This window comes from Mesoplodon densirostris, chromosome 5 (assembly GCF_025265405.1).
Source record: "Mesoplodon densirostris isolate mMesDen1 chromosome 5, mMesDen1 primary haplotype, whole genome shotgun sequence".
NCBI lineage: Eukaryota > Metazoa > Chordata > Mammalia > Artiodactyla > Ziphiidae > Mesoplodon > Mesoplodon densirostris.
Genome location: NC_082665.1, coordinates 12,648,823 through 12,662,645, shown reverse-complemented (window position 1 = coordinate 12,662,645; position 13,823 = coordinate 12,648,823). Strand labels below are relative to the sequence as shown.

Below are 13,823 nucleotides of genomic sequence, written 5' to 3'. Positions count from 1 at the left end.
AGTGGCCTACTGTGGTCACTTAGCTCCTGACTGCTGGCTGTAAGATCATACCCCTATTTCTCCTGAATCCAACTGCGTATCCATCAAGCCAACTCCTGCTTAAAAACTTGGTTTATAGTATAGCCTTCTAGGTAGAGAGAACCATTTATCCACACACTCATGTACTACAGGGTCTCTGGGTATAATTTTTAATAATATAAAATGAATGAAAAGTATAGAAAACCCATGTTTGTACTGGCCACTCAGTTTTGTTTAAATACGTAGTTATCAACTACATATCTGGTGGAAAATCTGCCAGACTGTCACAGATCGAGCCCTTGCACCATCTTTAAACTTTGTCAGCACTGATATTTGCCTTTGTAGTCCTCTTAGCTTTACTTTTTTTATATAAAGAATTGCTGTTTATATAAACACTGTTATAAAGAAAAAAACAAACTCAGAAAAAAGTGATCAGGGTATTACTTCTCACGGATAAGGCAACTAATGCCCTAGTATCTCAAAATCCTTTGCAAACTTTACTCTTTCGTTGCATTCCTTTCGGTGTTCTCTTTAGGTCTTTTTCTTCTCATACAGGCCATGTCTTACAACTTCTGTGTGTAGCTTTTTCTCAGTGTAGTTCTTATTTTTTGTTTTATAAATTTATTTACTTATTTTTGGCTGTGTTGGGTCTTCGTTGCTGTGCACGGGCTTTCTCTAGTTGCGGTGAGCGGGGGCTACTCTTCATTGCAGGGCGTGGGCTTCTCATTGCAGTGGCTTCTCTTGCTGTGGAGCACAGGCTCTAGGTGCACGGGCTTTGGTAGTTGTGGCTCGCGGGCTCCATAGCGCAGGCTCCATAGCGCAGGCTCAGTTGTTGTGCACGGGCTTTGTTGCTCCGCGGCATGTGGGATCTTCGGGTCAGGGCTCGAGCCCGTGTCCCCTACATTGGCAGGTGGATTCTTAACAACCACGCCACCAGGGAAGCCCTCTCAGTGTGGTTTAAGTGATCATAAGTCATGCCAAAGCCTGTGGTCTTGTCACCACCCAAGTGGGTTCTGAATTTGAAGACAAAGATGACATCTGGGTGGTCTTGTGTACTTTAGCTTATTGTCTCAATATTTTAGGTACTGTTGCCTTTCTAGGGTAAAGGGCATCTTATGACCATTTGTATCTGCTGAAGCACTGCATTAGTGATGAACACTCTGGTACAGATAACTAATGGGGCATTCATGATGGCTGCTAGGTATCAGGCAGCCAGGGAGGAAAAGAGCACATTTTTACTGTATTGAAAAAACAATTTTTTAAAAATACCATTAACACACATATGTATCCCTAAAGAATAGAGAATATTGTTTTGCATGTTTTAAATTTTATGTAACTAATGTCATACTGTATTATTTTGTACCTTGCTTTATGGCTCCATGAGATTTACTAATATTTCATTCACTTCACCGCTGTATAGTATTCCACTATGAATATGTCACTCTATTCCCCTCTTGATGGTTAGTTTCTTTCTAGTTTTCACCATTACAAACGATGCACATCCCGCTCCAACATGTCCTAGAGTTTCTCTCCAAGTCTAATTGGTTGTGATAGAATATAGGAACTTTACTGGATGTTGCTAAATTCCTCTCCAGAACTGATGTGCCAGTCTGCCCTCTCGCCAACAGTGTATGAGCTCCCATATTTCCACATGTTCGTGAAATCTTGATGTGGTCAGATGTTACTTTTCTAACATTAATTTTTATGTTAATTATATATTATATAATTCATATTAATGTTAATTTTCTAACATTAATAAATTGGCATTTTGATTTATACATGAGTTTGTGAGTTTGGTTTTCCTGTGTCAGTCAGTCATGCTGTAAATGTGGACCTGCAGGGCTCAGGATCTGGCTATGGATCACGTGGAGAGGCTGAAAAGATAAGCTACAGACAGGGAGACATATGTGCAAACCACATATCCAACAGAGGTGGAGTATCTAGCATACAAAAAGGACCCTCAAAACACGATAGTAAAAAAGCAATCGATTTAGAAAATGCACAAAAGACACAAACAGATATTTCACTAAAGAAGATGTTAGATGGCAAATATCACATGAAAATATGTTCACTACCATTAGCTATTAGGGAAACACAAAGCCACAATGAAATATTTACTACCAAAATGGCTAAAGTAAAAGATAGTAACAACAGCAAATGCAGGCAAGGATGAGGAGAAACTGGATCACTCATAAATTGCCAATGGGAATGTTAAACGGTACAGTCATTCTGGAAGACAATGTGGCAGTTTAAAAAAATCCAAGCATGCAACCACCCTACGACCCAGCAATTGCACTGCTGGGCATTTATCCTAGAGAAATGAAAACTTATGTGCACATAAAAACCTGAGATGAATGTTCATAGCAGCTTCATTTATAATAGCCCCAAAATGGAACAACCCAGATGTCCTTCAATGGGTGGGCAAATGGTTAACCCAATTGCGGTACATCCATACCATGGAATACTATTGATACACAGCAATAAAAAGGAACAAACTACTGATACATGCAATCCAGATGAATCTCCAGAGAATTATGCTGAGTAAAAAAAGTCAGTCCCAAACGATTACACATGATTCCATTTACGTAACACTCTTGAAGTGGCAAAATTGTAGAAATGGAGAATAGGTTAGTGGTTGCCAGAAGTTAAGGACACAGGAAAGGGGCATGGGATGGGAGGGGAGTGGGAAAAGGGCAACATGAAGGATCTTTGTGGTGATGGGAAGGTCTTGTGTCAGTGTGAATGTCCTGGTCGTAGTATTGTACTATAGTTTTGCAAAATGTTGCCACTGAAGGAAACTGGGTAAAAGGTAGTTTCCCAGTTTTGGGAAACTGGGATCTCTCCGTATTATTTCTTATAACTGCATACAAATTTACCTTAAAATAAAAAGGTTTTACAAAGCCTATTACTCTGTATCTGTAACTTCTTAATCAGAGGTTAATGAACATAACTGAACGATTTAAGAATCAAGGTTATTGTTTTAATGGCAATCTGAAAAAAGGCAATGCTCACAGGAACTACTGGCCTCGGTCTCTTACTTTGGGTCTCTTCTTTCGCCTGGCTCCCCGTGTGCCTGTTTCCCTTCTGTGCCTCCCCTTGACCCCCCAGGCTGTTTCTCTTGCTCTGGGTTAGAAAATCATCATGCATGCTTCACGTGTTATTTTCAAGCCAACAAGATTTTGCATGAGGGCCTCTCCTGCAGAATAAGTGCATGGCTTCTTAATGGTGATTAGTAATCTCAGAATAGCTTTCTTCTTACTTTTAGCCGACATATTACATAGAGAAGTGAAATGGATGAAAATACGATCTTGAATTAAAATACCCAATTATACAACAAGAATTAATCCCCAAATGTCACCGAACCCGTATATATAAAGTTCAAGGAAAATAGCTGAGAAAAATTCCTCCCTTTTGAGCAAAGTAGTCAATATGGTAAAGACAGGTATATTTATTTCATATGAGAGCACATTTCACTGGATATGTACAGAGGTTTACATACCACTGACTTTAATACTGTACTTCTATAAAGTATATAGTTATAAATACTGTATGCCACATAAGCAATAAAATTCTTACATATAAACAGCAATCTACTATAGAGAATGAAGAATTCACAAAGAGATCCTTAGTGTCTAGCTTCTGCTCTGCTTTTAACAGAACTGGTAAATATTTTAATAATACACAGAATAGTGGCTAGTTATCTGCAGCAGACCTTCAACTTTCATAACTTTGTGTACTTTTCCAGCAACTTGCCAAGTAGAATTTCCTGATAAAGGCTGAGCTGCTACATGATATGTATATTTTAGACAGTAGTTTATATTCAATAGGAAACATTGCTCACAGAACTGCAATCTGCACTAGTGAAGTTTATGATGAATTATTTTGCTAATGGGGAGCAAATATTGAATACCATATATACTAATCACAGAGATGTTAAAGCCACAGTTTCAACAAGTTAATTCACATTTTGAAGCACACTGCCTATAGTAATACTGCTGTTTAAAATATACTACTGCTGAAATGATTAGAACCCCCCCCCCCCCCGCAAAAAGCACAATATAAAACTCACGAGTTATTTCTAACAGCAAATCCTGGCTGTTAATAGAGAGAGGGTTACTTTTATAAACATAGTATTCTGATAACATTTGAGTATTTAGAAAAGTGCTTTTTTCCTAACAGTTGCTTTATGCGGTTAAGTGCAATGCAGTTTGCTGTGCTTTTACATGTTACATATTCTTAGCCAGAAACTCTTTTTTCTGATATTCCGCTAATGCACATCTTTAAAGGTTAAATGCAGACAACGGAACTTAGGTCGACATATACAACTCTTTGTATAAAACGAACGTTAATATAATGGGTAAAGGTAATCTTAAACTGACAACAAAACAACTATTGATCGAGGAGTTTTCTGATTAGGATTACTCAATGGTATCAAAATACTACATTCCGTATACATTCTGTGTACGTCTTCATAAAATTAAAGCAGGATCAGCTGCATATTGGCAGTGCAGGAGACGAAATCCACAGCTAACTGGAGGTGTAGCCTCTACAAACGTAAAGCAGCATCACAGACGTGTCGTGTAGTTCGTGAGAGGGAGAGAACACACAAAGAGTAGATCCCAGTTCCGCCCCGGGCGGCGCCTGTGGCTCGCTCACCACTTCCAGGGCGGAGGCGGCCAGAGAAGCGCGCGGGGGCCGTGGGCAGCGGACGCCTTCGCGTACGTTGAGCTCTAACGCTTTTCACTGAGCTTGGTGGCACGTGCTTTCCCGACTTTCTGGGCCAGCGTGTTTTGAAAGGGCCGGGGGTGTCGGTCCACGTAACCGACTGTAACCACACACTACGCCGCTTCCGGCTGCAAGAAGCTCCTCCCCCGGAAAAGTTGGCGGACGTGCTGCAGTGGCACGTAACAAGGGTGTGCGCGGTGTGCGTGTCAGATGGGGGTGGGTGTGGAACGGTGGTCGATTCTGGTTCCCTAGTGAGATCATTCTAGTTTTAGAAAGAAAAGTAATGAAATGTCCAAATTTCATTTTCAGCCATCCTTTAGATAATGAAATATTGAAAGAACTATGTTCGAATTTTTACGTAACAATTTGCTCTGATTTAGAATTTAAATTATGTATTTTACAAATATGTAAGTGTATATATTTGTGTGCGCGTGTGTGTGTGTATACACGTATTTTTTTTTTTTCTTTAAGCAAGGTCCTTCTAAATTCTGTTTCAGTATAAGTTTGACAGCTCTTTGGTAAATACTTATAAATACCAATTTTTAACAAGTACGAAAGGGGCTGGCAGTAACGTCAGCTAGAAGTTGTTTGGGCTTTTTGAGATTCTGTGAAGGAGACTGACAAAGAATTTCTGAAAAAGGACTATTTTCTAACGTAGTTTCAAGCACTTTTTATGGCTTCTACTCTCTCGTATTTATCCAAACAGAAACACACCAAAATTCCAGTTAATAATGAGAAAGATTTTTCCTTATTTCCAATATACACATATTCCAACTTTGTACACATTAAATAGTGGTATTTCATGACAACATCAGTGCACTTAACAATTACTTATTGCACATAATGAATAACGAATGCCCAATTCTTTTGGCTCTAGTCTGCCAAAACTATAAGAACAACTGCTTTCTACTGTATAACATTATCTTTCTGTAAAGTCTAGCGTGGGTGATGCCTTAGAGGCCAAGGCTGTGAAAGGGTCTGCTGGAGGGGTGGTGCCAGGTGGGAGGAGAGGGACAGGCGGCGGAGGTGGTCTTCTTGCTGGCAACACACAGAAAGAGACACTGCTACCTTTATTCCAGTCATCACTGAAGGTCACCTTGGAGCCAGAAGACGAACTCGGCTGATCACCCAGTAGGTCTGGACAAGTGGGCCTTGACTTTCCTGTCACACCAAAGTCCTCTTCTTCCTCGAAGGTTACCCATCCTTTTGGGTTGCTGCTTTTTAGTTTAGGTGGGCCCTGCGGACCAAAACTGTCCTCAAAGCCATCCAGTGAAGATGAAGGCCTGCTACTGTTCTGTCTGAGAGGCTGCAGAGAAGGGAAAGGACTCTGAGCAACGGGCTCTTCTTCGGAGAACCACAAAGCGGCCTCTGATTCTTGAGATTCAGCTCTAAAGGGGTTTCTGGGAGCGGCAGTCCTGTCGGTGAAAGGATTTGTGCTGCTCGAGCTCTCAGTGAATGGGTTTGGAGAACATCGCGTGTTTTCCTGGGATTTACTCCGGGCTGGAATTGGAGGTATTGTCGGCATGCGGCTTACAGAACTCAAAGTATTCGTGTTACTTGGGGTTGCAGAAGGCAATGGAATCAACCCCTTTGGGTTTGGGGTTTGAACAGATGGCTGAGCCTTTGATACAGCAAGCAGGTTCAATGACAGGTCTTCAAATGGGTCAGTCTTTAACGGCGAGTCCAGTCTGATGGCGGAGACCCCGTTTGTTTTTACCTAGAGAGAGAGCACTGAATAATCAACCAAAAAGCAATATATTTACTTTGAATACCCCCTATTCTTCCTGTCTCAATTATTCTTCATTTTCGGGGGGTGGGGGTGGGGAAGTATACAAATTTAGAAAATAAAAAGCAGCTTTGTGTGGCTTGTTACTCTGGTGGTTTAAGTAAGATAACACAGCTAAAATATGATTTTTAAAAAACTCCCTACTAAATAAATAAGTCCTTTTATTAAACAGAGCTTATTTTATCCATGCAAGTATTGATATGGTAAAATGGAGAACTGTACAGAATTAGCAGATGAGTTTTGCTCATGCCCAGTTCTATCAGATGTTCACACAAACTGAAGAAATTCATCTTTAGAACTTATGCGAAATCTCTATATATAAACTTCCAGCACCCATCTATGATGATGATGTGGTTTCACTGTTCTTTTAAATATATTTTCATTGAGATTTAAATATGGAAATTCAAGTTTATGGATGAAAATTAATTTCATTAGTATATTTGTATTCACCAGCTGAAAACAACACATCTTTTCCTTTTCTACTTGGATAAATAAATTTTCAAAGCATCCTTTGCTTTTTAATGTAAGTTCTCCTTTGCAGGATAAACTCTGTGAGTAACGTGACAGTATTCCTTAATTGACCTTCCTTCATCTTGTAAAAATGTTCCAAAACGGATACAGTTGTTAACAATCAAATGCAATGATTGTTTAAAATGGGGTGGTGGGAGGAGTCCCATTTTCTATTTGGTATATTAATTCTTAAACCAAAATGAAGCTGTGCCCAGAGGGTGCACAGTCCTCTCTACGTGACAGAGTTGGCTGCGAACTGTTCCTGGCAGGAGGAGGGGTCGGAATTACTTCACAGTCATGAAAAATCTGTCCTGGGTGCCTACTTCACAAAGAAGCCGGCTGCAGTGGAGCATGGCTGTGGGGCTGAGCACGGCCAACTTCCTCTACGGGTAACAGAACTGGGGGCCTGGCCTTATGAGAAACTTGGCTCATCAGGAACTTCATTTTAATAATTTTTAAAAACCTACATAATTATTAAAACTAGGTAGATGACTTGGATATTTATGCCAAATTAAAGGTAAGAAAACAAACCTTTGGGCTGAAAAGGACAGGGGAGGGAGAATTTTAGCTCAAGACTTGCAACATAACAAAACAGAGCATGACCCAAAATGAATTTAGATCGTTGTTAAAGCAAATAACTAAACATTCAGGAAATACGTTGAAAAAAGAGCAGCAGTCCCAATAAAACGTAACTGCATCTTATGAAACAGTAACTTGGGGCTTAAGAATAGGGAAGGCTGTTCATTTGCAAAAGGAAACAGTGTGGATAACTTCATAAGTGAATCACTCTCTAGTATCTGTTTTATTCAACTGATCTAGAACATACTTTATAAATGAATAAACAAATATGTTTTTCTTTAAACTTAATGTGGCAATAAATTTGTACAAGATTGAAGAGTAAACTTGTCACAGATTCTAAACTGTATTCTAAGTGTATTAAAGTACTTGAGAGACAAACTTATTACAGATGTCATAAAATTACTATTAGCTCTACATTACCAGTAATGTCTGGATTATTTATGGTTCATATAACAAAACAGAAGTACTTGATTGGGCCTGGGCCCCAATTCTCCCATGGTAGATACAAGAGTCCAGGACACAGACATTACAGGTAAGACGTTTATGCTTGCACAGCTTAGAATAGTAGGCCCTTGCCAAATAAATGCTATACATTTAAATATCTTTATTTTCATATATTAAAATTTTTTCTTTCAAAATAAGTTAGAGGGTAATTTGATAGGAACAGGATCCTTTTGCCCAATCAGACTTGAAATTATAATGAGAGCCACACCATCATTCATTACATTAGAATTAATTTATATATATCTAAGCAGGATTTGTGATGACTTGACATTAATGACGATGGTATTTTTACGGAGAAGGGTGTTGGAAAGGCCCTTAAACAATCCTGCTACGTTAACTTTCATCTTTGTAAATCATCAATTCTTCCTTACGAAAAAGAATTGCACTACTAAAATTATTTTTTTTAATTTCCCAAAAGAAATCTCAGGAAAAAAATTGAATTTTGTATTTATGTAATTATGCCATTGTTAAAACCAAGCACCTTTTTGGTTTTGCCAAATACACTTCTATATACCTAAAGCTTACCTTCTTGAAGTTAAACTTCTTAGTCTTGTTAATTTTTGTAAAAAACAAAGCAAAAAAAAAATGGGAAAGCATTAGCGAGAACTAAAATGGTTCCTAAAAATTCAAAATACTAAGAAAAAAAGCAGGTTTTATGGTATGATAATAGAATTTATTAATGTGGACAGGTGGTTTTTAAAATGAGTGAAAATTTAGATGTATGAAGCAAAAGATTCATACATCTAATGTGCTAAAAGACAGATGAAAAGCACATATAAGATTGAGAAATAATCCAATACCTGTTACCCTGATGGTTGCTCCTGCTTTGAGAAAGGGAACACAGACATCAAAGGAAAGAGTTAGGAGGACAATCGGAGACCAACCAACAACCCTAACAATTCAGCCTTCAAAATACTTTCATTTCTATATTATACACAAAATCCAAGGGCAGGGATATTTGCAGGTCATAGCATAAGATCAAGAGACAATTCCAGTTTCTTCTGTCATTTTGAATGAAAAATGTATTGTTGAATTAGTGTTCAAACTTTAATTTTGTCTGAGGTTGATTACTAACTAGTTCAAAGTGGTTATTCCAAAAATAATATTCCAAATAGAGTTTGGAAGCTCTAAAATATTTGAAGCGGCCTGTTATGGATGAAATGTTTATGTCGCCCCCCCCCCAAATTCATATGTTGAAAGCCCTAACCCGCAAAGTGATGGTCTTTGGAGGTGGGGCCTTTGGGAGGTAACTGTGGTTAGATGAGGTCATGGGAGTGGGGCCCTCACAATGGAATTAGCACCCTTAGGCAGAGGCGCACCAGAGGGCTTGCTCTTTTTCTCCTCGTGCAAGCACCAAGGAAAGGCCATGTGAGCACACAGCAAGAAGGCAGCTGTCTGCAAGCCAGGAAAACAGCCCAGAACCCAACCACGGTGGCATCTTGATCTGGGACTTCCAGCCTCCAGAACTGTGAGAAAACCACTTTCTACTGTTTGAGCCACCCAGTTTATGGTATTTTGTTATGGCAGCCCAAGAAGAGTAGGACACAGCCTTAAGAGAGTCTGTGGGTTTACCATCATTAGAGAAAATGTACAAAATGGCATCACTTTGCAAAAAAGTGAAAAATGGTATTTAACAAATGGTCAGGATCCAGGCTTGTTCTATATTACTCAGCTTTTCTGAAGGGTGATACTACCATTAATTCACTTCATAATTTATGAGCTGGAAGGTACAGTAAGGTAAGAAACTGGATCCTCTTTTTGTTGTTTAAAAATGAAATCATAATCTTTTCATAATATAGCAGTACTTTTAAAAATTACAGTATTCTCAAGGAACAGTTTGAGCAAATCTCCCCCAATATTTAAAGCTCACCTTATTTTAAAATACCAAAACTCGGGGCCTCCCTGGTGGCGCAAGTGGTTGAGAGCCCGCCTGCCGATGCAGGGGATACGGGTTCGTGCCCCGGTCTGGGAGGATCCCATATGCCGCGGAGCGGCTGGGCCCGTGAGCCATGGCTGCTGGGCCTGCGCGTCCGGAGCCTGTGCTCCGCAACGGGAGAGGCCACAACAGTGAGAGGCCCACATACCGCAAAAAGAAAAATAAAAAAATAAAATAAAATACCAAAACTCACTTTGACAGTTTAGAGAGACACCATTCTAAAATATATTAAGTATTACTAGAGTTTCCTGCCTACAAAACATGAGACTCCTGAATTTAATGCTTCCCTGATGATCTTGATGTATCAGCTTTGGCACAGGATAGGAAATAGGAATGGGTTTATACTAAGATACACAGGGAGGGTATTCAATTGATCCAGAATGCTGAGATTTTCTACTTGGTCTCTTCCCTCACTGTCAGCAATCACGTTAATAGTATAGCCATGATGCTCTTATTTTACTTCTCATTGGATTCCTGACTTCTGGTTTTTAGCTGATAATCAGATGACTAAGATGTTGGAAGTCAAATAGGTGAGGCATTTTCACATTTTGTAAAGGATATATAACATGTTGTATAATCATATGAATTAGAAGAATCTTTTCTATATAGAATTATAGAATCAAAGGACACTTAAATAGTAATAAAAAGTAAAGCTGGGTCATGTGTGTTTTTATGTTTTAAATACCTTGTAGATTTTTGGCAGAATTGATAAAGACTTGTAAAAATTACTAAGTGTTCAATTCTAAGACTATTTCATATCATTACCAAAATATCAAATGTCATATTTTACTATCTCATCCTTTTCAACTTATAGCCACTACAGAAGATTTAAAAATTTTTAAATGTCTATTATTTTTTGAATAGGTATTATTCTTATGGTTCAAAGTTCAAAAGGCACAAAAGGTAAAATACTTCCCTTTCCTTCCGGCCCCTCAGCGTTGTCAGCTCCAAGGAGGAAACTAACCACTTTGTGATCCTTCACAAAGACAGTCACAAAGACATGCACAAGACCCCACTCCCCCAAAAGAAAAGCGTGTCTGTGTATATAATGTGCAGAGGAATTTGGTAACAGTGATTGAGGTAAAAAGAAGGTTTAAAACAAACATCTTTCATAGTTTTGATGAACAGAATACAAGAGTCCAGAACACAATCTACTGAGCCACACACAAAGCATGGGCTTGCTGTCTGTCACCAAATTACCACACCCATTCCAATGAAAATCAGAAAGCAAAACAAGTTGAAAAATGACCTAAGAAAATGATATATGGCAGTCACTGGAATATTCATCCTGTAGTATTTCTGTGTCATAAGATAACTTTCTACTGAGAATCGCAATCTTACTTGAAGTGTGTTCTTTCTGAAATTGTTCAGAGTACCATACCCACTTTCAATACTGAAAACATTTATAGAGTTTTAGGAATCAGGGTTCACTTTTACTATGAAATTCATGATCACTTTCTGTCCTAAAACAGTAATACAAAGCTCTAAGATACGGCTACTTTGAAAGTTTCTTGCCCTCCAATTACATTAAAAAAAAAATACAATAGTACACCTCACAAGAAGATGAGAAGAAAAATTCATGATGCACTAAAAGCTGATTGGCAGAGAGAAAATAATGGATATTTATCGTTGGAAGGATTTCTACAATTATTATACATCTTCAGCATCCTCAACAGTGCAATGGCACTGTTTTCTGTGTGACACTCATGAGATAACATTATTTTGATGGTTTTCACTTTGGTGAATAAGCCTGCTGCTGCAGGCCCAAAACTTCTAAACTGATCCAATAGTGTCTGAAACTGTTAGAGATCCCTGAGGAAGCCCAGTGCCGGCTCCACCCCGGAAAAGAGCTAGCTGTGTGGCATGAGGAGGAATAAGGGGGTTACTGGACATTAACTCTACTGCCAGTGGTCAGGAGTGATCTGACTGCCTCTCTCCAGGAAGTAAAAGCCAAAACTAATTTATTAACTGTGAGCAATAAGAAAATAAATCATTATTGTCCATCCTAATTCATTAACTACCCAAAGTAAATTATGCATAAAAAAACCAGAAAGTCACCAACACTTTAAACATTAACAAAATAAAACAGCCTGGGAGCTGCTTGGAATTCCTTAACGATCCCTAATCTAGGGTCACTCTCTGAGAACCGATCCAGGCCACAGGTTAGACAAACAGACAAAAACCCCAAACCTCAAACAGCCAAACCACGCATCTGTTGTGTGACTGGTTTGAGATGTCCAATGACATTCGCCCGTTGAAGTCATATCTGAACATGCGATTAAATGTTTGCCTACCAAAAGACAAACATTTGTTAAAAGTGAATCTCATATTTGTTTATTTCTTAAGCTAATAATTAAAATAAGTATGTTCAAAGACTATACCAAAGGCATCAAATATACCTCAGTAAAAAAAGAAAAACAGAAAAGCAAAACAAGACAAAAAAATAAGCCAAAACCCTCACAGAAGCGTCCAGATGATTTTCTGCCGGCTGGCAGGACTTACCTGCGGCTGCACTGTAGGCTCAGAAGGCAAGCTGTGGGACGACCTGCTCCGAGGGGGCGGCTGCGGGGCAGACTGAGGCATGGGTGTGGCTACCGGGACCAGAGGCTCCCGCATCTGCTGAACCGGCGGGGCCAGAGAAGGCTGCACAGGAGGGGCGGCCTGAGGCTTCAGCGGTTCAGGAAGAAGAGCTGGCCGTAAAAAAAGTCACTTCCAGATGTTAGGTGTTTTCTAGAAAACCACTTTTTATCCTTCCTTTAGTGAAATGTAAGGGATTCTAGTCCCTGTCCCGCCCACCCCTGGCCCCAAGCAGCCTCATTTCTTGTGGCATAAGGAAAGACACAAGGCTATCCCAATTTGATTAAGTTGTAAAAAGCGGGAGACCGCAGAAAGGAAAAGAAAAAGAAAAAGGGAAAGAATACAGAACGGCACTGCTGTTTCTAATACAGGGCCTACCTTTCAGTACTTCTGATGGTTTGCTTTGGCTTTCAGGAGTCAGTCTTCCAGCAGACACCCGAGCATGGCTCTGGGGGGCGCTGATCACTCCAGCACGGGGTGGAATAATCTAAAAATGGAAAACGTAACCATTGAGATATTTAACTTATTTTCAACAGATAAGATTTGGTGAAAATATTTGCTTTTGCATCTCATCTCATTTCCTCAGCCTCCTGTCATTTTAATGGCTCTCTATTTATAGCCACATCGTCATAAGTTTTAAAAATCTTCCTTTTAATTTTCCACTATTTACTGTGTGCCAGGCGCTGTGTTAATTAAGCACTGTGTAGGCATTTCCATTTCATTGTCCAAATGGCCCTCAGAGGTAGGTATTCTTTTATCATCTCTATTATAAATGAAGATGAAGAAATGTATACCACTTTCCCAAAGCCACAGAGCTAGAAAGTAGAGCCAGGAGCCAGACTCGGGTCCGACCCGCTGCAGGGCCGTGCTCTTCATCCTGTGTGATGCTGCCTTAATGGGCGACGGGGACGGTATTACAGGTCATGAGGACGTGGAGAGGGACATACACTGTGTAACTAAGTGGCTTATGAAAAACCATGCCGAGGTCTTTTTTTTTAAACACAGATGTAAAACCTCTTGAGTGGCTTACTCGATATGCTAAAATAAATACACTGGAAGACACACTGGTGAAAAATGTCTCTTCTATTTTCACACGTTTGCCGAAGACTTTAAGCCCCCAATACTCCTTATTTTAAGCAAAAGTTATGAATGTTATCTCACAAAATTCTGACTTTCCTTCCTTATTCT

The 13,823-nt window shown here is 39.4% G+C and overlaps 1 protein-coding gene across 4 annotated transcripts in view; it reads right to left on the bottom strand.

Moving 5' to 3' along the window:
- Window positions 1-3,473: 3,473 nt before the first annotated feature.
- Window positions 3,474-13,823, bottom strand: part of SYNJ1 (synaptojanin 1) — an 87,595-nt gene continuing 77,245 nt past the window's right edge. For all 4 annotated transcript variants that reach the window (XM_060098550.1, XM_060098551.1, XM_060098553.1 and 1 more), the window contains 3 exons: window positions 13,014-13,122; window positions 12,561-12,748; window positions 3,474-6,460 (listed from right to left, as the gene is read on the bottom strand). In XM_060098550.1, coding sequence (XP_059954533.1) covers window positions 5,663-6,460; window positions 12,561-12,748; window positions 13,014-13,122 — 1,095 coding nt within the window. In that variant the 3' untranslated portion in view covers window positions 3,474-5,662. The remainder of the gene's footprint in view (window positions 6,461-12,560; window positions 12,749-13,013; window positions 13,123-13,823) is intronic.